This window comes from Microtus ochrogaster, chromosome 7 (assembly GCF_000317375.1).
Source record: "Microtus ochrogaster isolate Prairie Vole_2 chromosome 7, MicOch1.0, whole genome shotgun sequence".
Lineage (NCBI taxonomy): Eukaryota > Metazoa > Chordata > Mammalia > Rodentia > Cricetidae > Microtus > Microtus ochrogaster.
Genome location: NC_022014.1, coordinates 49766466 through 49793861, shown reverse-complemented (window position 1 = coordinate 49793861; position 27396 = coordinate 49766466). Strand labels below are relative to the sequence as shown.

Sequence of the window (27396 nt, the reverse complement as noted above, 5' to 3'; positions counted from 1 at the left end):
TAGCTCGTGTAGACCAGGCTGGTCTCGAACTCACAGAGATCCGCCTGCCTCTGCCTCCCAAGTGCTGGGATTAAAGGCATGCGCCACCACTGCCCGGCTAAGCTACAAGTTTCTTTGGGGAGCCACTTGGGAGAGTGCTGTCGCGGGTAGCTGTGGGGTACCATAGTTCAGAACAATGACCCAGTATTTGCAAAGAGCCCATAGAATTCTTTTTGGGATTCATGCGTCCTCCCACTTCCTCTTTTTGAGACTCTTTCCTAGTTTACACCCCTATTTCACCTTCTCTGTACAAGGTTGAAGATGCCCACAGAAGACTGTAGATCCCTGTGACTTCTGGAGGGAGCTTAACAAATAGTTCCACAATAAATAAATAAATTAAGAAAAAAAAAAGAGACAATAAAAAGAAAGAGAAAAAAAAAATAGTTCCAACCAGAGAGGGGAGCTATGCCTGGGAAGGAGAAGCACACCCTGTGAGCAGTGTCTTTGGGGTCTCCCACAGACATAGAACTAAGAGCACGCTCACACACGTGTACACAGATGCATGCTCATAAAGGTGGTAGTTGCCACACGGTTCACCCTGGCACTGTTTCCTTCCACCTTAGTTCATTGAACTGAGTTTTACTATTTTCTACTCCAATTAATTAACTTGAAAACATGCTTATTATAGCACACTCCATAAATTTCGTGGCTTACCTGATGCAAAATGAAGCCCAACTATAAGTGGCTTTTTTTTTTCTGTGTAGGGCTCTGTGTAGTTCGCGTAACATAGCTGTTATAAATCTCCACGAGAGACTCATGGAGATGTGGGGACCAGAACACACTAGTAACAAAGCTAAAATCAAGGATTCTGGTGAACTGATAGCCCTGTGGGTGCTGAAACCCTCATCTATTCCTTATTCAATCACCATTAGGGAAGACTGAGAGAAAACTCAAGAAGTTTATTTATCTCCGAGAGTGTGATATACTTCCTCAAGGTGAATGGGGACAGTACCGAGCCTGGCACGCTCTAGGAAGATGGTGTTTGAAAAGTTAGTTAATTTATAGATGGATGAGCCACTGCAATGCGTATAAACATTTGGATGGAGTCAGGCAAAGAGGTCACTAAGCTACCTTATATTCAAAACCCACCCTGAGGTCCAGACAAGGAGCAAACCCTTCTTTTCATATTTTTCATGTATCTTAAGTATTGCCTGTGGTCCATTCTGATTGTGGGAATTTATTCTTGTGGAGAGACAAAGAGGTACCATCTTAGACTCTAAGAGAATATGGGTTGGCACACTCAGCCCTCCTTCTTCAAATTTAGCCACTGTTTGAAGACCCACAGGCCAGGAATATGCAGGTGAGCTAGATAGACCTTTGCCTCCATGCCGGTTTGATCAGTAAAGATATGCAGTACTATGTGGTACTGAAGACAGTCAGAGAGAGGCCCTGCTGTGCCGAGCAGAAATAGGCCAGACCTCAAGGTCCTGGTGTCACAGTTCTGCCTCTCTCTCTCTCTCTCTCTCTTAAAGTGCTTTATTTTTTATTTAAATGCAAAAGTTTTGTTTTTCATTTTTCATACCACCACAGTAACCCTTCCCTCCCCTCTTCCAACTGCCCCTCTCCTCCCCTTCCTAACTCCCATGTACTCCTGAGAGAGGGTAAAGCCTCCCATGGGAGTCAACAACACAGTCACAGTTCTCCTTGTCATAGCATAAGGATGGAAGTTGCAGGAGATTGGGGCGACCAAGCTGAACTTAGAGGCTTTTACTTACAGGCTCCAGCGGAGGGATTGTGTGGGATCCAGATGTTAGGGCCTCCCTGGAGTGCTACTCCTTAAAAAAAAGTTTGTCCTCCAGCAGAAGTTCTCTATGGAGAGATCTGGAACTGAAATCCAGACCCGGGATATTCAGAGATGAGATGCAGAGGTCTGGAGTCCTTCCAAGAGACCAGGTAGGAAGAGTAGGAGCTGGCTGACAGCGTGGATTGTCTTTCTGCCTCTGGTCTCTATGAAGACCTTGCTTTTTGCCCTGCATTTGCTAGATCTGAGTGTTGATGCCAAGACGGGACAGGGAGGGGATTCCGGTGAGAGTAGGTTTCGGTTTCAGATTCCTGGAAACAGCTGGTTTAAAGGAGAAGGCTGGGCAAGCTACATAGTATTTTTCAGAGAGGGGGCTGTGCTTATCTGAGTTCAACAATTGTGGGAATGCGGGTGGGGATGGGACAGGGGGCCAAATCTGCTTAGGGAACTTAACAGCTAGTTCAGGGTCAGAGCATCCTATGTCTGGCTCTGCTACTTCTTTACATGAGCACTAACTGGGCAATGTTAACCTTCAGACTCAGAAACATTGACTCCTCAGGTGATTGGAGACACGGGGCGACCACCTTGTTCTGTGTGATTGTTTTCCCTGTTTGCCGGCTCACTTGATTATCCCCAGGGAGTGGGGCATCCGGCTCTGGTCCGTGCAGTGTTTGAGTGGGAAGAGGATCTGAGCTGGGAGGGGCCAGATTTCATTTTCCTACAATTCAAGAGTTAGTTTATTAGAGTCGCACACCTGAGCAAAAGCAGGCATTGGAGACTTTGACCCTGGCCTAGAAACACTGACCCCCATGTGATGTTGTCATGAAGAAAAACAGACATGTTTTCTGGCAACCGGCAACAGACCCAGTGACAAAGGGAGGAGGTGAGAGAAGCCACGTTGCTTTCAGAGCGTAAGAGCAGCTCTGTCATCCCCTTTGCTGCTTTTCTGTACCCACTGGCGAGTTCTTGCCGCACAGCTGAGTAAAGAGGAGCAGGGATGTGTATGCAAGCAGAACTGAGCCTGCTTCATACTCACTGTGGAGGGAGACAGGCTGGGTGGGGAGGAATGAGGAGGCTCACACAGGCCCTTTCCAGGGCCCTGAACACAATTTCTGTCCACTTGCAGGCTCACTATTGCCCAGGGGTTTGCGCAATTGCAATTTAATCCCGCGGTCACAAAGAGCCCTCTCGGTCACCCCTCCAGGTGACCGGGAATGTGATCCTGTATTGGCGATGGTAGCTTTCTCTTTCTCCTTCCTGGAAAAGACTGAGTTGCTGAGAAAGGGACTTAGTGTGGGTGCCTTTCACATTCCTGCTGCTGTTTAACGAACTGGAGGTTTTGAGTGAAAGCCAGAAGCTGTCCCTGCTGTTTGCTTCTCTCTAAGTCCTATGCCTCTAGGCAGAGCTTGGGGAGAAACCACGCAAGTCTGGCTGATTTCCACCTCCGTCTTTAGAGACTGGTGGGGGCTGTCGGTCTGTCATGTCTTCTTTATGTGAATTCACAAGAATAAATAGGAGCAGGTCTCAGGGTAGGACAGGAAGATCAGGAAGAGAGCTTCTGGAACCTTCTCTACAAATGAGCCAGAACTCCAACCCAGGCAGTGTTTCCCTGGACCCCAGAGTCAATCCTCTCATGCTGTTGCTCTTGGAGAGGAACTAAGGCTGGGCACAGCAGGGTTCGTTACGATTGGGCATCAGGGAAAGGTTCCTCAAAGTAGGATGCTGTAATGGCTGGACACAGTGTGTGGACACAGAGGGTAATCAGAGCACAGGTAGCCTGTCCTTGAAAGTGCCATTTGCAGACAACCTTTGGGTGGGACGGTCTGGAGTTAGACCTCCCTGATGAGGCAAGGCTGAGGGTTAACCTCAGGTGGTCACCTGGTTAGAAGCTGTATGTGAACTGGGCCACGGGGACACATGTAGAATCGAATCAGTTGAGAGACAGAGGTAAGGAGAGTTTGAGTTGCAGACGAACTTGTGTTAAAGTAGCAAGTTCCAGGGCAGCTTCAGCTTCATAGAGAGACTTTCGAAAGAATTTAGAAAAAATCACATAAATAAAAAAAAGGAAGGTGTATATTTCAGTCACCTTGCTATGCAAGGAATGTAGGAGTTCAATGATTCTGTTACCATCTTCTTCACTTTGTGTGTGTGTCCTTCTGGGTGGAAGATTTATTAGGAGAAGTCTTAGCATGGTGGAGGCTATAGGCGAGCTCAGGCCCACAAGGCAGATCAGAGGGCTCCTTTGAAGAGGTTCAGGAGAAGAAGGAGGTTTCATGCCACACGATGGTTGAACAGTCCATAGTGCATGCCCTTGTCGGGCTCTCTGATTCCTGGAAAGCTGCAATGTAAGGGGTGCCTTATATTTTGGGGAAGGAACGAGTGACTTTGAGTATGTATAGGAAGTGGAGGAAGGACCTCATTCAGCTACTGGCTACCCCTCATATGGGATATGCTGCTGATAGCCCTGATACCTTGGAGTCTGGTGGGCTGGGCTTCCCTGTACACAGTATGAGGGTGGAGGGAGACAGATAGGTCTGACCTGAGAAGGTCTGGTTTGGATTCTAAGTGGTGTGTGTGTGGTGTGGTGTGGTGTGGTGTGGTCTGTCTGTCTGTCTGTCTGTCTGTCTGTCTGTCTAGGAGGAGCTAAGGCAGCATTTCTTGTGTAACCCTGATTGTCCTGGAACTCACTCTGTAGACCAGGCTGGCCTCAAACTCAGTGATCTGCCTGCCTCTGCCTCCTCGAGTGCTGGGATTAAAGGCGTGCACCACCACCTCCCGGCAAAATTTCTTTTTAACGATTAATTTGTTTTATGTATATGAATGTTTTGATGGTATGTGTATGCACACTATGTGAGCCTGGTGCCTGCAGAGGCCAGAAGAGAGGGCCCGATCCCCTGGAACCAGAGTTAAGGGCACTTGTGAGCCACCATATGGGTGCTGGAAACTAAACCTGTGGTCTTTTGCAAGAATAGAAGAGTGCTCTTTTTGAGAAACGCTTTGAGGTAGAATCTCACTGTGGTCCTCTTTGGCCTGGAACTCTCAGTCAGTAGACCAGGCTAGCCTTGAATGCCCAAAGCTCCACCTGGATCTGCCTCCTGAGTGCTGGAACTAAAGGCATGAGCTACCATGACCAACACAGACCCTTAACAGCTGAGTTACTCAAGCTCCAGCTTCAATAGGCGTTCACTCTGATTAATCATTAATGCACTGTAGACAGAAAGGGAGGGTCAAGGACTATAAAATACACAGCACAGGCGTTTCTCTGTTTATCTGACACTCAAGTGGCTGTGGGAACTGCCTCTCTCTGGCACTCTTCCCCTTTCGTTCAACAGTGACATCCTGGTACTGTTCCTTCATCCCCACACCAGGTTATACCTCACAGAAAGATTCATGCTGACTCACCCTGGATGAGCAGGGTTTTGTACATGGCTGGGTGACCTGTCAATCACAATCTCACACCTATCACACATGGAGGCATGCCCATGTACAAACAGACATGCACAAATCCATATGCACATGAATACACACACACACACACACACACACACAACTTGCAACCACAGAGCCTTGTACCCACTTTTGTTACAGGCTACTTAGTTCTCCTCTAATTTGCACTGTGACTAAAGAAAGGGCCCTAGTATTTCTGTCAGGGGTAGTATAGGTGCCTTAGCTCCAAAATCAGCAAATTTAGTTTCTCATGGACCTTGTTATTATTATTACTATTATTATTTTATCATTATTATTTTGTTTTTAGAGACAGGATTTCTCTGTGTAGCTCCAGCTGTCCTGGAACTCACTTTATAGACCAGGCTGGCTTCCAACTCAGAGATCCACCAGCATCTACCTCCCGAGTGCTAGGATTAAAGGTGTGCGCCCCCACAGCCTGGCGGCCCAGCGCCCTCACAGAAGACTTGTCTACAGCCGCATGGAGGGGGCTCTGAGAGCAAGGGCTTTCCTGGTCTTCCGCACTCACTGAGCTGGGGACCCATGCTACTCTTCCTCCCCCTCCCTCCCACAAAGCACCCGAGGAGGTAATCAGTCCATCACACGCTGTCCTTATTAGCGCTCCAGTTACCGTGAAGTCACCCCTCAGTTCTTCAGCATACAGAACTGCACTTTGACTCCCACACGGAAAGCAAGGCGTTTACAGCTGGGGATCAGAAAGGAGGTTACCTCGTCTGCAGTTGCCCCTCTTGGCCGTGGCCTCATACTGGATACTGGACTCAGGGGGGTCAGGAGGTGTGTGCTGAGGAATCTGTGAAGTGTCTTAGTGCCCTGACCACACTTTGGAGGAGGTGGTTCCTCTCAGCTCCTCCTGGTGTAATTCAGGTGAGATGGAGCAGCCTTTCTTCAGCCTCCTTTTCAAACTCTCGTTCATTTGCCTTTGCTCCCTCAGCGTTTATCATTCACCTCACGTCGTCTGTCTCCGCAGACCATCTTGAATTTCCAAAGTAATTGTCTTTGCATTCTCTGAAGGGACAGAAAGTGGGATTATTTTTCTCATGTAATATTTTGGTTTCATTTTGCCCTGGCTCACATATTTCACATAAAACATTTCTCTCTTAGGGCTAACCAGTCTTCTCTGAGGACGAGACTCCTGAAGGATCGTCTAGCCTCAAATGATCAGCTCTAAACAATTATACGTACAACACTAAATGGACTCGGCATTTTTGTTTGTGTGTTTGTGTGTGTGTGTGTGTTTGGGTGTGGGGTATGCATGTATGTGCATAGCAATAAATAAAGAAAAAGAGGCCATGCGTTTTAGAAGAAGTGGAGGAGTTGGGGGAAAGGGAGGTAGGAAAGTGATGTAAACAGAATGTTCATTTATGGAAGTCTCGAAAAATGTTAAATTAAAAAAGGACAAAGCACACAATCAAAAGTCGTCTTTCCCTAAGTAGCCTCTAGGTGTCACTGCGGTCTAGTCTTCGTTCCGTCTGGCAGCAAGGTTTACCCATTTGAGAACTATGGGCAGGGATGGTGATAAGGGGTGATGGTCAGGAGGCCACAGACCCAATTATGTGACATTTCTGGAGCGATGTGAACAGTCATCTCCCCCCCCCCCACACACACCCTAGGTAGAGCAAAGCCATTTCCTCCAAGCCTGTCTTAGCCAACCACCAAACATTTGGGGGTCATTTGCAGAAACCTGGGTGACTGAGGGCAGTGGCCTCACTGGGAAGCCCACTCACTAGGGGTGATGACTCATGAACCCTGCAGCCTTGGAAGCCCCTGTGCTGGGTGAAGGCAGCTCTACTGTAGAAAGCCTTCTTTCCGCAGCAAGTGTTTGCTGCTTGAATCACCTTGGAGGAGGGACCAATATATATGCTGGTTTTGAGCATTTATTTTTGTTTTGTTCTGTTTTTGTTTTTGAGATAGGGTTTCTCTGTATAACCACCCTGACTGTCCTGGAACTCGTTTTGTAGACCACGCAGACCTTGGACTCACAGAGGTCCTTCTGCCTCTCCCTGCCTGGTGCTGGGATTCAAGGCTTGTGTCACAACCAGCAGGTCAAATATCTGGTTTTATTCTGCATTTGTCCACTAGGAGGAATAGTGAGCTAAAACTAGTGTGTTGATTTACTCCAGAAGGACTTGATCTGCTTCCTCATGATCGACCATGTCCCTGGCGCACAGGGCATGCACGGAAAACTGGAAAAAAGAAAATTTGGGAAGTTCCCACTACATTCACGTAATGTACAGAGGGACGAGTCTGTGCCTGACTGTGGAGCTGGCTTCTCGATGCAGATAAAATACCTGAGCTGAGTCAAACTGGAAGGGTGCGCAGACAGTGCCATCTTTCAACCCTAGCTTGAGATTCCCCTTCCATGAGAGGTGGGTGAGGGGCTCGTGTGGGTGAGGGGCTCATGAGTTCCTTTTTTTTTTCAGGGTCTACAATGAATGTATCTTTATTAAAGGATATTCTAAAAGAAAAATTGGTCATCACCGGAAGGAAAACAGTTAGAAGGGAGGCTCAGAGTTAACAGCATAGTTGACGGTTCTCCCAGTGACTGTGTTGTAATATCTGTTTCATATCAAATTACCCACCAAACCGCAGCCTTAAATAACCGACCTTTGATACTTTGCATATTTTCTGAGGGTCAGTAATCAGAGAGAAGCTTAGCTGGGCAGGTCTGGCTCAGGCCATTTGAAGAGGTTGCAGCCAGGCTCCCCATCCAGGTAGAGGCCATGGGAGGCCAGGCCACATGCTTCCAAGCTTACTTACTTGGTAGTTCATGGCAGGCAAATCCTAGTTGGCTTTGAGACCAAGAACCTTATTTCTTTGTCACTTGGGCCTCTCTGCAGGGGTGCCCAAGTGTCCTTAATAGGTCCAACACAAGGTTCTGGATGGCTGCCATTCCTGTCACTGAGTGTGATCAAATAGTACAAATCCTGATATCTAGTTCATAGGATTTTTTTAAACTAGCAACTATTATACAAAAATGGAATATACATCAAGAAATCACTATATGGGGGCTGATGAGATGGCTCAGAAGTTAAGAGTACTGGCTGTTCTTCCAGAGGTTTTAAGTTCAACTCCCGGCTTATGAGTTCTTATACTTACAGGGTAACCAAGGTATTGCCTATGGGTGGTTCCGACAGTGGGGTTTAACCCTCTGAAGAAAATGAGGAAGTTACAGTAGAGATTCCCTTAGACCTGTGGAGCATATTGTACTCTGTTCCCCCCAAACTTGAACCCCATCAGAAGACCCAGGAAGTGAGCATAGCCAGATAGAAGGGATATTTACCTCCTCACTGCTGTGTTGGAGGAGCTTAAGCAGGTAAAAGAATACGCTAGTTGACACAGAAGACCATCACAAGATGGAGAGCAGGCAAAGAGGCTAAAGGCACTGGTTGCTCTTGCCCAGCACCAGGTTCAATTCCCAGCACCCACATGGCACCTCACAGCCTATTTTGATTCCCATTCCCTCTGTGGGCACAAGGCTTGCATGTGGCGCACATATATACATGCAGGCAAAGCACTCATACGCATAAAATGACTACATAAATCTTTAACAAGAAGAGCATCAGAGGGGCCCTGTTGTGAACTCCTGAGTGGAATTAACCAGACCTCCAGCTCTCCTGGCCTGGTGCCAGGGGTTGAATTTCTTGTCACCCCACGAACAGGGTTGTAATGGTGAATCTTTCTGTCATTTTATTGGCTTTTACATTATGCAGAGAGCAAACTTCTGGTTGCATCTGTGGTTGTATTTCTAGGGAGGTTTGGTGGCAGTAGAAGACTCACTCTGACTGTGGGGGGCACCATTTCCTGTTCTCAGGGCAGGGATAGAATGAATAACCACCATCGGCATTTGTTGCTCTCTGTTTCCTGACTGCAGACATGATGTGACCAACTGTCGCATGCTCCTGCTTTCCCATCTTGGTGCCACCCTGGGCTGTGTGCTGGTTTGGATGATAATGGCTCCCACAGGCTCCTAAACTGGAAGGCTTTGAATAGTTGGCAGGACGTTTGAGAAGGATTAGAAGGTGTGGCCTTGTTGGAAAGCCATGTCACTGGGAGTGGGCTCTGAGGTTTCAAAAGTCTATAGCATCTGAAATTAGCTCTCCCTGCTGGCTTCTAGGGGATATAAGCCCCCAATCAAACTCTTTCTTTTTCGAGTTGCCTTGGTGTTGGTGTTTTATCAGAGCAATAGAAAACTCACTAAGACAGACGGTAGCTCCTTATAAACCACAAACAAAAACAAACTCTTGTTTTTAAGTTCTCTTTGTCACAGAAACTGATAAGAAAACAACAGAAACTTCTACTTACCTTCTACTGAAGTGACTGTGGCCAGATGCCGCTTTCCCCCTGAAGAGTCACCCCTTTCTTTCCCTCTCTAAGGAAGTAGTTTGAGCTCAGGCAGGGTCCGCTCCTCACACAATTCTTATGCAGACCGAGGATGCTCAGCAAAGGAAGTGGTGAACTGAAGTTCTGAGGTCCTCCTGTGACACCCAGAGCCCGAGGCGGTGGAGGAGCTGAGATTGCTCTGATCTCTGACCGTCCTGGATTTCCTTCCAGATCCCGTCCACCACAAGCGCCTGTTTTCCGTTCTGCAGTTTCTTCCTCTGGGTTCTTTGTGCCTGAGTTCTTATGGAATGAGGCCTGCAGTGAGGGCTGGTTTGGTTCCTATTTTTGGACACTGCATATTCAGCCAGTTCCTTAACCTTCTCAGAGGGGCGGAGCCTAACTTCAGGCTTTGCATATTCTGCCCAGAGAGGATCACAGTTCAGTCAACGGGTCAGGCTTTTTCTGGGTCTGTGTAGAACCCATTTCCCAGGACAATATTAATCCCGGAGCTGCCCCTCGGATGACTGCACACCTTACCCCGCCTGCTCCGTGGCAGACTTTCTTTCTTCTCATCTGCTTCCTCTACTTCACCATCTTCACAAGAGAGATGATTTCATCCAGAAAGAGAAGTGGTCTCCAGTCAATATGCAGGAGGCTGAGAGGAACTGGGCGCTCAGCTGGGGTAGGAGGGGGAGCTCAGTTTCCTAAGAGCTCAGAACCGTTTGGTGAATGGTTGACTTCTGGATGGAGCCGGGAACTGGGTTCACCTTGTCAAAGCAGTACTAACACTCATGGTCTTCCCAAGATGGAGGTGAGATGGGCTGGGGAATTCTAGGAAAAGCGGGTGCAGGGCACAGGAGCCATGCTTCCTTCAGAAGGGCAGGGCAGCTCTGTTATGGCCTCTGCTGTTTGGTAATTAAGGGATGTTCTCTCTGCAAATCTGAATACAGAGGAGCAGGAGTGGAGGGCAGAGCTGAGCCTGTGCTGTACTCTGGAAGGAGACAGGCTGGGCAGGATAGGAGCTGGGGGTCTCATGCAACCCTGCATTGGCCAGAGCCTTCCTCTGGAGCCCTGAGCACAAATCCTGCCCATCACACTGCCGGATCTCCTCTCTCTTGTGTTGCAATGTCCTGTTTCTCTGTTCCTGACTTCCTCCCACTCAAGCAGGAAGGGGCTCAGGGTCGGCACAAGCACCTCCAAGACAGAATCAGAGTTGTCATTGTGACTTCCCTTGGTACCCAGCATTGGCTCCACCTCCCCTTTTCTCTCCCTTTCATCTGTCTGCCTTTCATCTGTCTGTCTTTGTTACTGTCTGTCTATCTTGGATCTTTGAGTCAAAATCTCAGTCTCTTTCCCTGGCAGCCTGGAACTCTATGTATAATTGGAAGTCATCCAGGGAATTGCAGTGTTTGTTCCTTGACTTTGACAAGAATTGAATGAGCAGAAAGACAGAAGACCCAGCCAGACCACCATGTGGGTGCTGGGAATCGAACCTGGGTCCTCTGGAGGAGCAGCCAGTGCTTTTCACCGTGGAGCCATCCCTCCAGCCCCTCCTGTCAGTTTAATTATCTGTGTCACACACCTCAGCAGACCAGGGTGAGGGTTTCTGTAATAAATGTTTCTGAATCCAAACTGCTTCCACTCATGGCTTTCAAAGCTATGCCTCAAGCTGAGGGAAGGGAAGCCTGGGCCTGAGCTTCTTGGAGGGAATCTCCAAGAAGATGAGTTCTCTCTTCACGAGGAGGCAGGGCAATAGAACCAGCTCCAGTCAGGAAGAAAGGACTAATGGGCCACAGACATGTTTGTCTGTCCTTTTTTTTCATTTATTCATTCATTTATTTATTTAACTTTATTATGTTTATTGGTGTGAAGGTGTCAGATCTCGTGGGAACTGCATTTTCAGATAGTTGTGAGCTGCCATGTGGTTGCTGGGAATCGAACCCGGGTCCTCTGGAAGAGCAGTCAGTGCTCTTAACCGCTGAGCCATCTCTCCAGCCCCTTGGCTGTCCTTCTTAAAACAAAGCAATTCTGTTTTCCCCCCATTTACTCTGTTTCCGTAATTTCTTAGAAAGTACAGTTTTTATTAGATCTTTGAGTATTTCATGCATGCAATGCATTTTGACCATATCCGTGCATGTTCTCTCCCTAACTCCTCCCAGATCCACTCCTACTTCGTGAGTTCCCTTCCAGCTTCATGTCCTCTTTTCTTTTTCATTATAATCCAGAGTCCAATATGTGCTGCCCATATACCCATGAGGGTGGGGGCACATTTTTTCCTACGGGGAACCATCCCCCTCCTTAAAGAAAATGGATTTTCCCTCACAGGAAATCCAGAATTCAATGGAGGGGGCTCAATCTACTCCAGGGCAGTCTCTCAAGCTCCAAACTCCCCCAATGCATTGATACATATACCCCATGCCCATCTTAAGATGCTGGAGCAAGTCTTGGATTTTCCATGGCTTCTGCAAGTTTGTTTTCTGTACATTGCTGGAGTGATAGAAAAAAAAAAAACAAAGATGCTTTGTTGCTTAGAATGAGGATGAATGTGCGGACGACCTTGGCACACCTCCCTGCTGTGTGAGACGCCCGGAACCAGATGCCGTTTTGACAGTAAGGTTGTTCTGTCTAATCATTCATTCACTGTAGACACACAGGTGAAAACATGAGGCATGATTAATAGAACCCAGAGACAGATATTAGGGTTCAACCTGAAGGTCAGAAAAGCAGAGCAGTCAGTCACTGGCTCTTACCTCTCTCTCGGTCTGAAATAGTGATCCTGCCTCCAGGAATCTCAGAATGAGACTGTGTCTGAAACCTGTCTCCTCTCATCTCTTATTCCTTTCTAGGGCTGGACTAAAGGTGTGCACCACTACCACCTGGTTTCTATGGCAAACTCTTGTGGCTGCTGGGATTAAACGTGTGTGCCACCATTGCCTGGTCTGTAAGGCTCATCAGTGGAGGTGTTTTCCTCTCTGATCTTCAGGCAAGCTTTATTTATTAAAATCCAAATGAAATATCACTACAAAGACCATGCTGCTAAGTGTGCAGCTCGGATATTTCTCTGTTGTCCGGTTCTGCAATGTCCATGAGGACTTTCTTCCTATTGCTTTTTGCTTCATGTGTTCAATCAGTGGTTTCCTTGTACAGTTCTAAGATTTAGCACTGAGTACAGCATTCTGATGTCCGAGAAACTGTAGGCAGGATTCATGCTCGTCCACTCCACACATATCACACACATCTACCACACATAGGATAAACAGACTGGAAGTTTGCAAACATCGCAGGTTGAGTGGGTAGAAACTCAAAGGGCAGTTGATGATCAATGGGCAGTAACTTGTTTTATTTTGTTTGTTTGTTTCATTTTTTGTTTTTTTTTGAGATAGGGTTTGTGATAGTTTGAAGTAATTGCTCCCCTTAAGTCATGGGGAATGGCACTATTAGGAGGTGTGGCATTGTTGGAGGAAGTATAACCTTGCTGGAGGAAGTGTGTCATTGTGGGGGTGGACTTTGAGGTCTCTTTTGCTCAAGATTCCTCAGTGTGACTGTCAGACCATTTCCTGTTGCCTGCAATGTAGGACTCTCAGCTACTTCTCCAGCACCATGTCTGACTGCTGCCATGGTCCTTGATAATTATAATGGATTAAGTAAAAATGCTGCGGATTCCCAGTGGCTGCAGCAGGCAGCGGGCCATGAGACCATACTGCAGGTCCTCTAGTGGGGCCAGGCAGCAGGCAGTGGGTTGCGAGAGCAGACAGTCCCAGGCAGGGATGGCGCAGTTCCCCAAGTGGCTGCAGCAGACCATGAATTCCAGGCAGGGATGGCGCAGGGGCAGGGAGTCCTATGAGGAGAGACAGATGGATGGGCACAACATGAGATCGTGCCACAGGTCTCAGAAGGCGGCTGATCCCTGGGGAGGGAGCCACATGGCAGGCGAGAGACATAAGGATAGGCACGTCATGCAGAGTGAGTTTGGATATTTATTTACTAGGTTATGGAAGGGAAGGGAAGAAGGGGGAAGGGGAGAAGGGGGAAGAACAGAGAGAGACAGAGAGGGGGAAAGGGGAGAAGTGGTGAGAATGGAGTAAGGCAGAAGCTGCTTCTTTGTGGGAGGGACAGAAAAGAGAAGGGACTCAGGCTAGAAGCTGAAGATCAGCCTCAGCAGACAGCAGACAGGAGAGAGTGGGCGTGGCTTGTCTCTTAAAGGGACAGAACATTACATTCAGTGTATCCGAATTAAATGTTTCCACCCCAATTAAATGTTTCCTTTACAAGAGTTGCTGTGGTCTTGGTGTCTCCTCACAGTATCAGAAACCCTAACTCAGACAGAAGTTGGTACCAGGAGTGGGGTATTGCTGTGACAGGCCTGACCATGCTTTTGTTTGAAGGAATATGGACATTAGGACTGTGGGTTAGAAAAGCAGTTGAATGCTTTCAGTACTGCTTAATGGGCCATACTGGTACTAGCATGGAAGACAGTGGTGTTGAATGGGATTTGATGAATGTGGGGGTTTGCTCAAGAGGTTACATGGGAGAATTTTAGTATGCTGCCTTAGTAGATAGCTCTTGTGACATTTTAGTGAAGAAAGTAGCTGTCTTCTGCCCTTGTCTGAAGAGTCTGCCTGAGGCTAAAGTTAAGACTTTTGGATTAATTCCATTGGCAGAAGAAATCTCAAAATAGCCTGGTATGTACTATGTCAGGTTAACTCTAATGAAAATTTATAATGGAAAAGAGCAATCTGAGCAGGGTAAATTATAAAATGTAAATTTTAAGGAGGAAAAAAGCATTAGGAAGTAGAATAGAGCAAATCCTGTGTCCAAGAAGATAAACAGATTAAGAAATGTACTAAAGGGAATGGTGACCTCAGGGTAAAATCCCACCCAGCTAAAATTTCAACTCGTGAAAAGGAGCTAGAGAAAAGTTTAGAGTCTGCTGTGGTGGTGCACACCTTTAATCCCAGCACTGGGAAGGCAGAGGCTGGCTGGTCTCTGAGTCTGAGGCCAGCCTGGTCTACAGAGTAAGTTTCCAAATGGCCAAGCTGAGGCAGTGATGGGAACCATCAAGACCAGGTAGCTGGTGAAGATGTAAATGAACAAGGGAGCCATGTTCTAGCCCCAGCAAGCAGCAGAACTTGGCAGCTACGGCCATGTGGTTCTGGACTTAGAGCTAAGGATAAAAAAAAAAAAAAGGGTTATGGGATTTGCCTCTGCACTTAAGGAAGGTTGCTGAGGCTCTTGTGTTCATCCTGGAGGGAGCATGGACAATGGTCACAGTCCCATCTACCATGTGGCTCTTGTGTCCAGGAGATACCGCCTCATGTGGAGATGTGTTATGGGAATCAGCCCCCTGTCCTTCATAACCCCAAAAGATATTCTTGTGGCAATGCCTGGGGAATCTCCATAAGACAAGAGATCCAAGTTTAATTTCAGAAGGATATTATAAGTCACTTGTATACACCTGTGTGTTCTCATCATGATATTATAGTGGGAGACAGCTTTTCCCATGTGTGTTTACGTTGCTGATGACTCTTCTTCAGCTGCCACAGACTCTGAAAGAGGTGAATCCTCTGGTCTTTCATAGAAAACGTTTGTTGCTTCAAAGTAGCTCATAAGTCAGTGACCAAAGCCAGCCCGAAGGAAAGTGCCTCATAGCTCCATCGCTGCTTCCCAGTATTCTGGGGGGTCAGCCAGCTTCTCTGATAAAAACTCCTTATTGAGAAGAGTCTTGGCATCACTTGCCACGGTATCAATGAAGAGATTTTTCAAATAGAAAGTCTTTCTAAAGTAAAGGCCTGTGGCAAGTGGTCCCCCAGTAACAGAGGAAATATATTCAATGTATTTCCATAGTTTTTCTTCTAAGGACATGTCGTTGGTCCTTGTTAACAAACGGAGAGACTTAAGGTGTGCTTTGATCTCATTGACAGACACGTTAAAATCCTTGGCAATATTTTCCAGCGAGGCATCATCCAGCCCAAAGTAGGACCTGTAGAGGTCCAAGGTCTCCTCTACCTTCTGGATCTTATCTCTGACCAAGCCCCCAAATGGAATGGTGGCCCAAGCTCCAGCCTTCAAGGCCTCCAGCTGGATCTTTTGTTTCAGGAAATCTCTCTTCCGGTCAATGGCAGTCTCAGTAACACTGTGCAAGGACAGCATGAAGACATGGCGCTTGTGGGCTGGGAGCTCGCTCAGTAGGGTGATCTCCAGCTCTGGGAAGTCAAAGTCAGATACATCAAAGTTAGAGACCAAGAAAACTGGGTACTCACTGGAGAGAGTCTCCTGGAGATGCCTTGAACAGTCACCTCGGATTTTCTTTAAGACGCCGTCTCTGTTGAAAGTCTTAGGTTTACTCTTCTGTTCATTACTTACATCCTCATCTATCTTGGTTCGGACAAAGTAGAACTTTGTATTCATCTTGGCAATGGCTTTGGCCAAATGTGCATCAGTGTCTTTAAAGCGGTTAGCCGAGATGATAATGAAGAAGTCATACTCAGCAAACTTCATTTCCGTTAGGTAGTTTTGGGGAGGGAACGATGTGGATCCAATCCCAGGCAGGTCCCATATTGTCACCATGGGAAGCTTTGGGTGTGGGTATGGAGTTCTCTCCATGGTTGTCTCTACCACCCCAGTGGCAGCTGCGCCTTCTTCTTCGTCCCTCACTCCCCTCAGGGCATTGATAAAGCTGGATTTGCCCGTCCCTGCTTCTCCCGTCACTGCGATGTTCAGTGGGGCTCTGTCGATGTTTCTCAGAGCATCGCTGATTGCAGAAACCGCTCCCGGGAGGTTCTTATTCTCCAGGTGGGATTCAATCAAGGTGATAGTTTCCTCAGAGAGGATTTTACTTTCTTTCTTGAAGTTCTTAAAAAATTTTTCAAAGCTGGATGCCAAAAGCTGGGCCGTTGAAGGAGAGGGTCTGGAAGACTTGCATGCAGATGTGTCCAGGAAAAGATGCTGAAGAGAGGAGACAAAAGAGACATTGCAATTATGAGTGCAGCAGAGCAGGGCCTAGGGCTTTGCTGTTTCAGTAAAGCAGGACTTCATCCTCCGTGCCCTTTAGAGGCAGACACCCCTTTTTCTCCATCCCTGGCTGCTGGCTCTATTTCTGTCTGGCATGTCAAATGCCCTCTTTCTCAGGCTCTACTTCTCCTATGGCTTCCCTTTTTCCTTACTGTCTGATTCAAGGTCCACTTATTCCATGCAATTACCTTCCCTTGTGTTTATATCTTATCTACGATTGTCTTCAGATTCTGTTTACTCCTTTTGAAGTGACTACCCGTACAATGTTACCCCCCCCCCCCCCCCCCCCAGCTTGTTAAACAACTTAGCACCGGTAACACCATTTTGCAAGGCTTGTACTGAATATTCAAGGTTTTAACAAAGGGCAGTTTAGAAGCTGCCAAAACAAGATAGAGACGATAGAGACACCTGTGGCTGGGCCGCGGGGAGGAACGGTGAATACCAAGAGAGAAACTCCCTGTCTGCCCTAGACAAGAGCCAAGGCAGCCCATATCTGAATTCTCGGGAACCAGGGACCTTGTCCCGACTTGAACTCGGCCATATTCAAACTGACCAATGAAAACCCTGTAACTATGCATCTCACTTCTGTAACCGCGCTTCTGCTCCCTTTACCCTATAAAAACCTGCTACCCCAGCCTGACAGCGTGCCAGTCCTCCGAGAGACTTAGACGCCCCAGGTACCTGTGTATCTGAATAAACCTCTTGCTGTTTGCATCCACACAAGTGGTCTCGCTGTTCCTTGGGAAGGGTCTCCCCAGACTGAAAGACACTCTCTGAGGGTCTTTCAATGTCACTATGGGCAGAGATGAGCAGCACAGGAAATCCTCCAGCAGCACCTCTCCTGGAAAGGCTCCCTGCCTCTTGTGAGCTCACAAGCATTGCTCTTAGGCCTCATGCCCTCTGCTCCCTTAGCACAGCTCTCCCGGCTTCTCTTGGGAGGAGTGTGAATGAAGGGAGAAGGGACATGAGGTGGGGAGTGGACAAGATTTATTACGTGTCCCACAGAGGTGTGGACACATCACTACCCAGGTGTAATGGACTTTGTTCTAGCCATAAAGAAGACGGAAACTATGGCATTTGTAGGAAAGCAGATGTATCTGGAGATAACCGTTTTAAGTCATTAAACCAGCCACAGAAAGAGAAATATATTTTGTTATTCATGAATCTTAGATTTTATATAGATACATAGTTACATACTTATGTATAATATGAAAGGGGAAGAGAAACTCTCAGGAACAAGGGGCTATACTTAACATGTAGGATGTGCTTGTTTGAAAACTTAAAAATGGATAAATTAAAAAAATCATTATTAAAAATCCATGTTATTCCTTATTTTCAACAGGGGAAGTAGGGGGCAGCCTCAGTGGTAAGCAAATTCCCTGTGTGCCCCTGCTTTCTAGTGGTTTGGTATTTAAATCTTAAACAAACAACCAACAAAAATGAAAAATCCCAAACTGGATACAGAAAGACAAAGAGACAGAGAGAGAGAGAGAGAGAGAGAGAGAGAGAGAGAGAGAGAGCACAAAGAAGACAGCAAAAAAATGTGTCCTCAGGCTAAAGAGACGGCTCAGAGGTTAAGAGCACTGACTGCTCTCCAGAGGTCCTGAGTTAAATTCCCAGAAACCACATGGTGGCTCACAACCATCTGTAATGAGATCTGGTGCCCTCTTCTGGCCTACTGACATACATGGAAGGAATGTTGTATACATAATAAATAAATAAATCTAAAAAAAAAAATTTAAAAAATGTGTCCTCATTTTCTTAAAGTAAAAAAACCTGAAGCTGGGTGGTGGTGGTGGTGGCGCACGCCTTTAATCCCAGTACTTGGGAGGCAGAGGTAGGCAGATCTCTATGAGTTTGAGGCCAGCCTGGTCTATAAGAGCTAGTTCCAGGACAGGCTCCAAAGTTACAGAGAAACCCTGTCTCGAAAAACAAAACAAAATAACAGCAACAAAAGAAACCTGAAGAAATGAATTCCCATCAAACCCCTTCCCTGAAAAAGCATCAATTTTTAAAGCAGAAGAGGTGGGGCAAGCTCAGACAGGTTCCATTGGAAGTGACACATTCTTCCCTTAAATGTCCACAGATTTCATATTTTGGACTCTATATGTCACATCCAGTTACTGTCATATACTTACAGTTTATATGATCTTACAAGGATATTAAAACTTTTTAATTTATGAATTTTACAAACCAGACTTCATGATAGCTTTGAGTGTAGATCCACGTTTATCAATTCTGATCCTAAAGATACCAGAGCTTTGGGAAAAGGTGCAGATCTACACTTGTATCCTTTTCTTTTGATGTTAGAGACACAGACAGGGCACTAGAATTGCAACTAGAACAGAAGGTAAAAGCAGGCAGTCATGAGAGACTGGCTTCAAGTTGCTCTAATATTTTGGCATATGATATAATTCAATATAGGAGCTTCAGGTATACATAATTCTATTTGTGATTCTGCCAATCACCTTGTTGGAAGCCATGTCACCAATAACAGTAAGGGAAGTCGGGGCAATGACACAGCATTACAGATGCTACAATCATTCAGAGTAATACATGAAAAAATCAAAACTCTCAGGTGAATAACTTGAGATGTTGTGTGTGAAGCTGCATGCATGTGTGCAAGTGCTCATGTATGTAGTATGAGTTCTAGGAGTCTGCCTGTCTCTGCCTCTCCAGTGCTGGAACTCTGCCCACAACTGATTGACAAGTAGAAGCAATGTTTAGGAACTCCTGGTCATTGTGGCTGCAGAAATGAATATAAATTCATGTATGATGCATTGCTTACACTGTACTATTCATGTCACAGCTGCTTGTAATGCATGAGAGTCCCCAGTCTCGTGAGACCAGCTGAGACAATGGTTCTCCACAATTCTGACATGGAGTGGACTGAGACAAAACTCACTAAATGCCACCAGAATGAAGACATAGCACCTACACTGTGATGGTCAGCAGGAAATAAACCCAATACCACATAACAAGCCAACCTCCTAAGACACATTTTCTGGAGAAGTTGCTTAGTACAGATATCCTATTTAAGGAGTAGAGATTTCCACTGACAAGCAAGAATTGTTACATAGAACACAAGAATTATTAAAAATGGCCAATGCAGTGATACACTCTCTAGTAAAAGATTCTGAAGAAGTTAAAATAAATGGCATTTCTTTTAAATATTTCAAAAACAATGATAAAAATTCCAATCACATGAGCAGCAGAAGAAATGTTAAAGGAGGAAATGCATAGGGTGAGTATTAGAGCCTATATGATAAGGAGGAGAAGAAGGGACTCTGTGGGGAAAAAAGGAGCTAGCCAGACATGCACAAGGGCATGATGGAGGGCATCAGGGTAATAGGTAGGAACATATTAATGAATAAGAACATATCAGAATGAATGAGAATGTATAACAGTACGCTTGTATGTAAATGCCATAATATAACCCACTATCTTGTATGTAAACCAAAACTATAATAAAAAACAAGAAAAAAATCTTACTGAAATCCAAAGAATACTGATGAATGAAATTAGAACGATAATGCAAGATTTGCTTTAGAAAATCTGAAGTGTAAATATTTGAAAGAAACCTCAAAAGTCTGTTTATAATAGACACAGATACACATATAGCAGATAGGAAGGCAAAGAGAAAAGGAGAAAAGAAAGGAAGGGAAAGGAAAGGAAAAGAGAGGAGAGGAAAGATAAAAAGGAAAGGAAAGGCACGGAGCAATCAAATTCAATTATTAACCAAGGAAACAGAAAGCATTGAACATTGCTCACAAAACACTGATGAAAGAAATCTCAAACAAGGCTACAAAAGATGCTAAGATTGCCATGTTTATAGCTTATAAACACCGAATGTTGTCAAATTGTCCATACTTTGCATAGTAATCTTCAGTCCCAATTAAATCTCATCTAAAATATCAGTGTCATTTAAAATTGATGTAGTGTTGTCATCTGTCAATCTGTTTGTGTTGATTTCATTTGTTAATAAAGAAACTGCCTTGGCCCATTTCATAGGCCAGCCCTTAGGTGGGTGAAGCAGACAGAACAGAATGCTGGGAAGAAGGGAAGTGAGTTAGTCACCATGATTCTCCCACCTGAGACAGACACAGGTTAAGATCGTTCCTGGTAAGCCACCTCGTGGTGCTACACAGATTACTAAATATGGGTTAAAGCAAGATGTGAGAATTAGCCAATAAGAGGCTATAGATAACGGACCAGGCAGTATTTAAAAGAATACAGTTTCCATGTAATTATTTCGGGTAAAGCTAGCCAGTGGCCGGGAACTGGGAAGCAGGAAGTGGCCCGCAGCTCATACTACATAATATAGAACTCGACTGTGGAATGATAAAATGTACAAGCAAATGCTAATGGCCCAACAGCATTGGTCAAAAAAAAAAAAAAACAAAAACAAAAACAAAACAGGGCAAGGAGGCACCAAAATACCAGCTTTCAAGGAATAAAACAGAACCGCAGAAAACAGTATGATAGTGGCATGGAAATGGGTCTATAGTCCAACCACCTGAGCAGAAGAGAGGACCCAGAAATTTTGTCATACATGTACAGCCACCTGGGGACACCTACAGTCAATCAACATCTCAGTGAGGCTTCCAAAACTAATACTGCACAAATGGCACAGTGTTCGACAAGCAGAACTGGGCAAACTGCACATCAGGCGAGACTAAAACATGACCCTTAGCTTTCACCCTATACAAAAACCAAGTCAACTGGCCAATGAGCTTGATAGAAGAAGGGAAATTTGAAATTCCTAAAGGGAAATGTATATGACAAACTTCATCAGAACATCAGGACATAGGGATCCATAGCATATGAAACAAAAGCAAACTGACGAGAAGGATTCCATCTAATGGAAATATTTCCTAAAAACAAAGCAAATAAACACCACAGTAATGAGACAATTTGTAAGGGAAAAACCTTAAGAGTGCATCCTATAAGTCTGAATCTGCGAGACCATTGGTGTGGGAAGTCTTTCTGTCTATGTGTTGCTTTTATTGGTTAATAAAGAAACTGCTTTTGCCCAATGGCTTAACAGAGTAAAGCCAGGCTGAATGAGATATATAGAAAGAGTAGGCGGAGTCAGCAGGAAGACATGTAGCCACCACTGGAATCAGATGTGCTGGAACCTTGCCGGTAAGCCTCAGACACGTGGTGATACACAGATGAATAGAAATGGGAACCAACGATATAAGAGCTAGCTAGCAATACACTTAAGCTATTGGTCAAACAGCATTGCAAATAATATATTTCTGTGTGGCTATTTTGGGTCTAAGCAGCAGGGAACGAACAAGCAGCCTTCTCCAACAGATCATAAGATTTCAAAAGGTGCAGAAAATGGACTGGACAACACCGTGAAACATTTCAACAAAATGCAATAGAAAGGTTCTTCCTGGAACAACTGTGGAAAACAGTTTTGACACATTGATGCCTCCTAATATAGAGAGGCTTTGGAGTTGAAATGAACTTACCCTCTCTGTGAAAAGCTCTTCTTTGCTAAGGAGAATTTTAACATCATTTGCCACAGTGTCAATGAAGAAATTTTGCAAGTGGAAAGTCTTTGAAAAGTAAGGATGGCTAATGTACTCCAAAAGTTTATCTGTTAAGGATTTACCCTGCTCTTCTGAGAACAAATGTGGAGACTTAATGTTCTCCTTGAGTTCCTCCAGGGCCATGTGCGAATCCTCAGCGATGTTTTCCAGGGATGCCTCATCCAGGCCAAAGGCGGATCTGCAGAAGCTCAAAGTCTCTTTTAACTTCTCTATGTCATTTTTGGTCAAGCCCTTAAATGGTATGGTGACCCATGCTCTTGGCATTACAGAATCCCTCCAGACCTTCTGTTTCAGTGTGTCACTCTTCTGGTCTATGGCAGACTGCGTAACAACTGACAAAGTGAGCATGAAGATGTGACGTTTGTGGTCTGGGAGCTCCCTCAGAAGGGTGGCCTCCAGCTCTGGGAAGTCAAAGTCAGACACATCAAAGTTAGAGACTAAGAAGACTGGAGGCTCCTGCTGGGTCACTTCCTTAAGTATACTTGAGATGGAATTTCGAATCTGCTTTAAGGTGTTCTCTCTATTGAATCTCTGAGGACTACACTGTTTTTGAGCCATTAGATCATTGTCTGTGTGGGTTTGAACAAAATAGAAACGCCTATTCACTTGCATGATGGCTTTGGCTAGTTCTGCGTCATTGTGTTTAAAGCGTCCAGAAGAGACAATAATGAAGAAGTCATACTCCTCAAACTTGATTTTCTTCAGGTAATCTTGTGGTTGGAAGGCAGTGGACCCGATACCCGGCAGGTCCCACAGTGTCACACTGGGAGCCTTGGAGTATGGGTATGGTTTTCTCTCCGTGGTGGTACATATCACTCCGGTGGAAGCAGCAGCACCCTCTTCATCAGGCCCCATTCCCTGTAGAGCATTGATGAGACTGGATTTTCCAGCCCCAATCTCCCCCATCACTGCAATGTTCAGTGGGATTTTCTCGATGTCACTCAGAGCATCGCTGATTGCAGAAACTGTTCCCCGCAGGTTTCCATCCTTTAGGTATGATTCAATCAAGGTGGTTAATTCCTGAGACAGGATCTTGGTTTCCATCTTGAAATTGTAAAGATTTGTGTCGAGGCTGGAGGTCAAATCAGGCCCCTCCTTCTGAGGGGGTGTAGAAGAGGAGGACTGACCCATGGCTAGTAACAGTTGATGGTGCTAAGGGAGGAAAGAACCAGAAAGGTCAAAGAATTAGTTCAGAAAGAGCAAGCCAAGGGGAAAGCAGAGTCCCTTAAACCACACATATTACAAATGGGGTCTTTCCTCCTTTTAATCAAATGCTCAGGACTCAGCTGCATTTACTTCTAGCCTGATTGTATATTTTGGCTTGTCTGAGACTCCTTTACCCTTGACCATTTTCCTGTTTGAAGGACTTTTATTTCATCAAGATAAGTTCAGACCTACCAGCAGCACTAAGAAGGTCGTGCTATGGATCACAAGTTTAAGGTCAGCCTGGGCAATGATCCCAAGACCTCTGTCTTGTATGCCATCATTCACTGAAGCAGAAAGACTCTTACAGTTCCGTTTGAAATTACAAAAGATCCCAGACAGAGAAAGCAATGCCAAGGCGGGGGAAAATGCTGAGGCCATCACTGTTCTTGGTCTCAAGTTGTGTTCCAGAACCAGGGTAACACAAGCACCTTCGTGAGCCCCTAGCAGTTGTCACCCCAGCTTCACTTCTAAATGGCTGCCGTTTCTCAGGAATGACCTGTCCCTGACTTCAAAACATCCAGACACAGGCTCTGATGATCAGAATTTGCCTCTTGGCCTGCCTCACACATGCTACCATCTGAACCAGGTGTCTGTGGGACTGCTGGGAAGCACAGAATAGAACCCATGGCCATGGAAGATTTTCGAAAGGAAGCGACATCTAAGCAAGTTGTTGAATGCTGTGTGGAGCGGGCTGGGCGAATGGAAAGGGTGGGAGTGAAGAGAGCTCGTGTGTGGAGATAAAGATGGCGCACTGTGGTGCATCTGGAGAACTGCCTTGACCTGTGGCTGGAACGAGGAGTTCAAATTCACAAGTGAGGGGAAAGCGTGGAAGCCGTCAAGGGTTCATCTGAGCGATTCAATAGTGAGAGACGGTGCCACTTAGGGACCCTGGAAAGATGCAGCATACAAAGTGGAGGAGATCCTGAATCTGGGAGCAGCATCTTCGCAGCTTCCCACTGACACCCACAGCAGGAAATCCATTTGACACAGGACCCAATGCGTGCACACTCATAGCACCATGGTATAGGAAAGCGTTTACCACTCAGGTGTGCAGTCTGGTCTATTCTGTTGGTGTTCACTGAATTTAAAAAATTATATTATCTTCCATTTGGTCAACTTTAACAAATGTGCTTGTACCTTACCAAATAAACAAATGAGTTAATACAAAATGAAGGCTGTTCATAAACAGATTTCCCATGCTAGGCTCTATGCACTTCTTGTTTTATGTAACTAATCTGAACTTCCATCAAAGGACTGAGAGACAAAAAAATCAACTACCCTAGCCTTGATATATTCTGATAAATATATGTATGAAACAATGAGAATTCTTGAAAGTGGGCAAAGTAGCCGCCATTGTATATGTACATACATATTATGATAATAATTAAAGAATAGATCAGTAATTGAGAGATGGGAAAATTTGGAGTGAGGAGAGAGGGAACCTGGAGTGAGCTAGATGCAGTCTTCATGCACGAGGCTCTCAGAAAATATACTAAACGACAAAAAATTTTGACATCTGAATAAAAAGAGAAAATTTCCTGATAATATTTGACTACTATATGGAAAGTTTGAGAGAATAATTAATGTGCTATTTTATTGCAGCAAAATATATACGCCTGCATGATCTTCAGGTCAGTCAGTACTGAGCGTGGCATACTCTCTGAAGGGTTGGAAAAGGCCAAACCTCAGTAATCACTGAAGGAGTTTCTGCCCTGCCTCAGTTTCCTCAGTGCAGAGAAAATAGCTGATCTGAGCCAGAGAAAAGATGACTTATAGCCTTCCTCTTCTAAACCCAACCCAAAGACCTTTCTACTCTACAGGTGGTCAAGGTCAAGTTCATGCTTTTTCATTTTTTTTTGGTTCCCCGTCGGGGGATTGAACCCTGGTCTCCCGTGTGACAGGTGGGGATACTCACCACTATACTAACGAGGACATGCTTTTTCATAAATTCATTGTTCACCAGGAAATACCAGTGGGTGTTCTAATTATGGCGTTTTGTCACTGTGGGGTAAATAAAATAGTTATAGTAAAACAGGGTGTGGTGGGACACGCCTTTCATCTCAGCACTAGCAAGAAAAGGTAGATAGATTCCTGAGTTTGAGCCCCACCTGATTTCATGTCCTAGACCAGCCAAAGGCACACAGAGGGATCCAGTTTCAAATAGCAACCAAAACAATGAAAACAACAAACAGCCCCAAGAACAAAACCTACCCCAAACAGCTTACAGCAATGACTCTGGAGAGTCTGCTCACACAGCCTGCCCCCCTTCTTCACACTGAAGCTCTCATCAGAAGAGCAACAGACCCAGGAATGTGCAGGAGATAGAAGAGATTGTTGCTGCCTCGCTGATGGGTTGGGGTCTTCTGTGGTGCAGAAGACAGAGAAGGGCCCAACCATGAAAAATCCCTGAGTGAAATAAACCGGAATACAAGCGCCTCTGCCCTGGTACCAGGAATTCCCCTGCCAAGTCATAAAGTAAGGAGGATTTCTGGTCAAGCTGCACTTAGATTCCTTCACATACCTGCTCCCCAGTGATGAAGTGAGTGACCCTCCTGTGATGTCCCCTCTTCCCTGGGAACAAGGTCGCTGGGGTAGCTGTCTATGGCGTCTTCTTAGCTGGGACGTCCAGCAGGAGACCGAATGCAGAGTGCTGGGTTTCTGGTGTTTTCGGAGAGCAGAACAGCTGGGAAGCAAAGGCTGATCTGCCCAGATTTCCTTCTAGATCCTGCCCCTCACAGTCTCTGCCCTCTGCTCTGCACTTCCTAGATTCCAATCCTGCCTGCTTGGTCCCTAAAGGGAGGGGCTGCAGTCAGAGGAGGGTTTGGTTTCTGTTCTTTGAACTAGGGGGGTTGGTTTGCACAAATCAGGGGAATAGGTTTCACATCCTCCTTCTGAGAGGGAGGCGGAGCTCTGCTGAAGCGGCCCTAGCCCAAATCCAGGGTTTCCTGAGTGCTTGGGACCTTGGTAGCCCACTCCAGTGTCATCCTGTGCTCCCCTGGCACTGACCATTTTACTCCACCACCTCAAGACCCTCTGTTCAGATGATGGCAACTATTGACCTTCACACCAGGGGTCCCGGGGTTCAGTGTTTGCAGACTCTTGCTGTAACCCCACACCCTGTGCTGCTGTCCTGTTGATTGTAGGACTCTCACCAGTGGGCAATGTAGGTGGACGCGTGTTTGCAGGTGCTCTTGTCACTCAGGACGATTCTTCTTACTTTGAGACAGACACTCTCACTGGCTCAGACTTCACCAATCAGACAAGGCTGCCTGGCAAGTGAGCTGGGAGTGTGTGTGGGGGTGGGGGATGAATGATCTCCCTAGCCACTCATGGAGATTTCCCCTGTGATGGAGAATACCATGTTTAGAGGATACATTTACTCTGGCTGTAAAAACAACATTGTGTTCAGCTTGTAGAAGCCACGAGGAAGTTGCTCCTACTTTGAATGTGCCCTGTCAGCTGGCCTGAGATGGACCATTTCCTGATACAGTTGGGCTGTTCTTAAAAAATTGCTAATTGCTGTAAAATATTTTACTGCTCCAGCTATTTCTACAAGGCAATGGGTCACAAGATTAAACAGGGTAATGTAAGGTCTGCTGTTTATGGAGACGCTTGCTCGCTTGGATGGCTGTGCCACCTGCTGGACATCACTTATAAAAACCAAGCCTTTCTCACACTCAGGGTATGAGTTAATTTTGCTACACCCGAAGTCCTAAAAAGTCATCATGATCCCATTTCCAAAGTAAAAGCAAAGTGTCTTTATTTTGAGTTTACTTGGATACCTCTGTTCTTCCAGCAGCAACAGGAACAGCACAGGGGTTTGTGAAAAGAGGGTGTCTATATTGGGGAAGAGGCTTTGGGAATTCCAAGTCTCTGTGCTTGTGATTGGCTGCCCCTGAGTGGAGTGAAGGGAATTCCAGACTTCCAGAGTTGGCATTGGCTGTCCTCTCTGACGGAAAGAGATTTCCAGGCCTGAGGGAATTCCCAACTGCCTCTAGGTGCTCAGCGATTGGTCTGTTTTCCGTGCTCAGGGATTGGGTGGTTTTGTGTCAG

At 45.9% G+C, this 27396-nt stretch overlaps 2 protein-coding genes across 6 annotated transcripts in view; both read right to left on the bottom strand.

Moving 5' to 3' along the window:
- Positions 1-9635, bottom strand: part of LOC101990314 (immunity-related GTPase family M protein 1-like) — a 14800-nt gene extending 5165 nt beyond the window's left edge. For 2 of the 4 annotated variants that reach the window (XM_013347018.2, XM_005350192.3), the window contains exon 1: positions 1755-2158. Coding sequence is in view for 1 of the 4 variants with exons in the window: in XM_013347017.2 (XP_013202471.1) it covers positions 5954-5989 (36 nt within the window). In the remaining 3 variants the exon portion in view is untranslated. Of the gene's footprint in view, positions 1-1754; positions 2159-5953; positions 6251-9547 lie in introns of those variants that run through there. The other 2 variants (XM_013347017.2, XM_013347019.2) reach the window with 2 other exon arrangements.
- A 5200-nt stretch (positions 9636-14835) lies between these two features.
- On the bottom strand, positions 14836-26312 carry LOC101990019. 2 transcript variants are annotated; one of them, XM_026780161.1, is made up of 4 exons: positions 25865-26312; positions 25259-25344; positions 22057-23289; positions 14836-16510 (listed from the first exon to the last, which is right to left on the bottom strand). In XM_026780161.1, the coding sequence occupies exons 2-4, from the start codon at positions 25286-25288 to the stop codon at positions 15209-15211; spliced, it is 2565 nt and encodes an 854-aa protein (XP_026635962.1). In that variant the 5' UTR covers positions 25289-25344; positions 25865-26312; the 3' UTR covers positions 14836-15208. The 2 variants fall into 2 exon arrangements, with proteins under 2 accessions (XP_026635962.1, XP_005350246.1); XM_005350189.3 differs by lacking the exon at positions 25259-25344.
- Positions 26313-27396: the final 1084 nt, after the last annotated feature.

Excerpts from the sequence above, each read along its gene's own strand:
- LOC101990019 (XM_026780161.1), bottom strand. The coding sequence starts at position 25,288 with ATGAAAAAGCATGTCCTCGTTAGTATAGTG. Across the intron at positions 23,290-25,258 it reads ATGTCCTCGTTAGTATAGTG|CACCATCAACTGTTACTAGC; the intron begins GTGAGTATCCCC and ends TTCCTCCCTTAG. Across the intron at positions 16,511-22,056 it reads AAGAGCTTTTCACAGAGAGG|CATCTTTTCCTGGACACATC; the intron begins GTAAGTTCATTT and ends TCCTCTCTTCAG.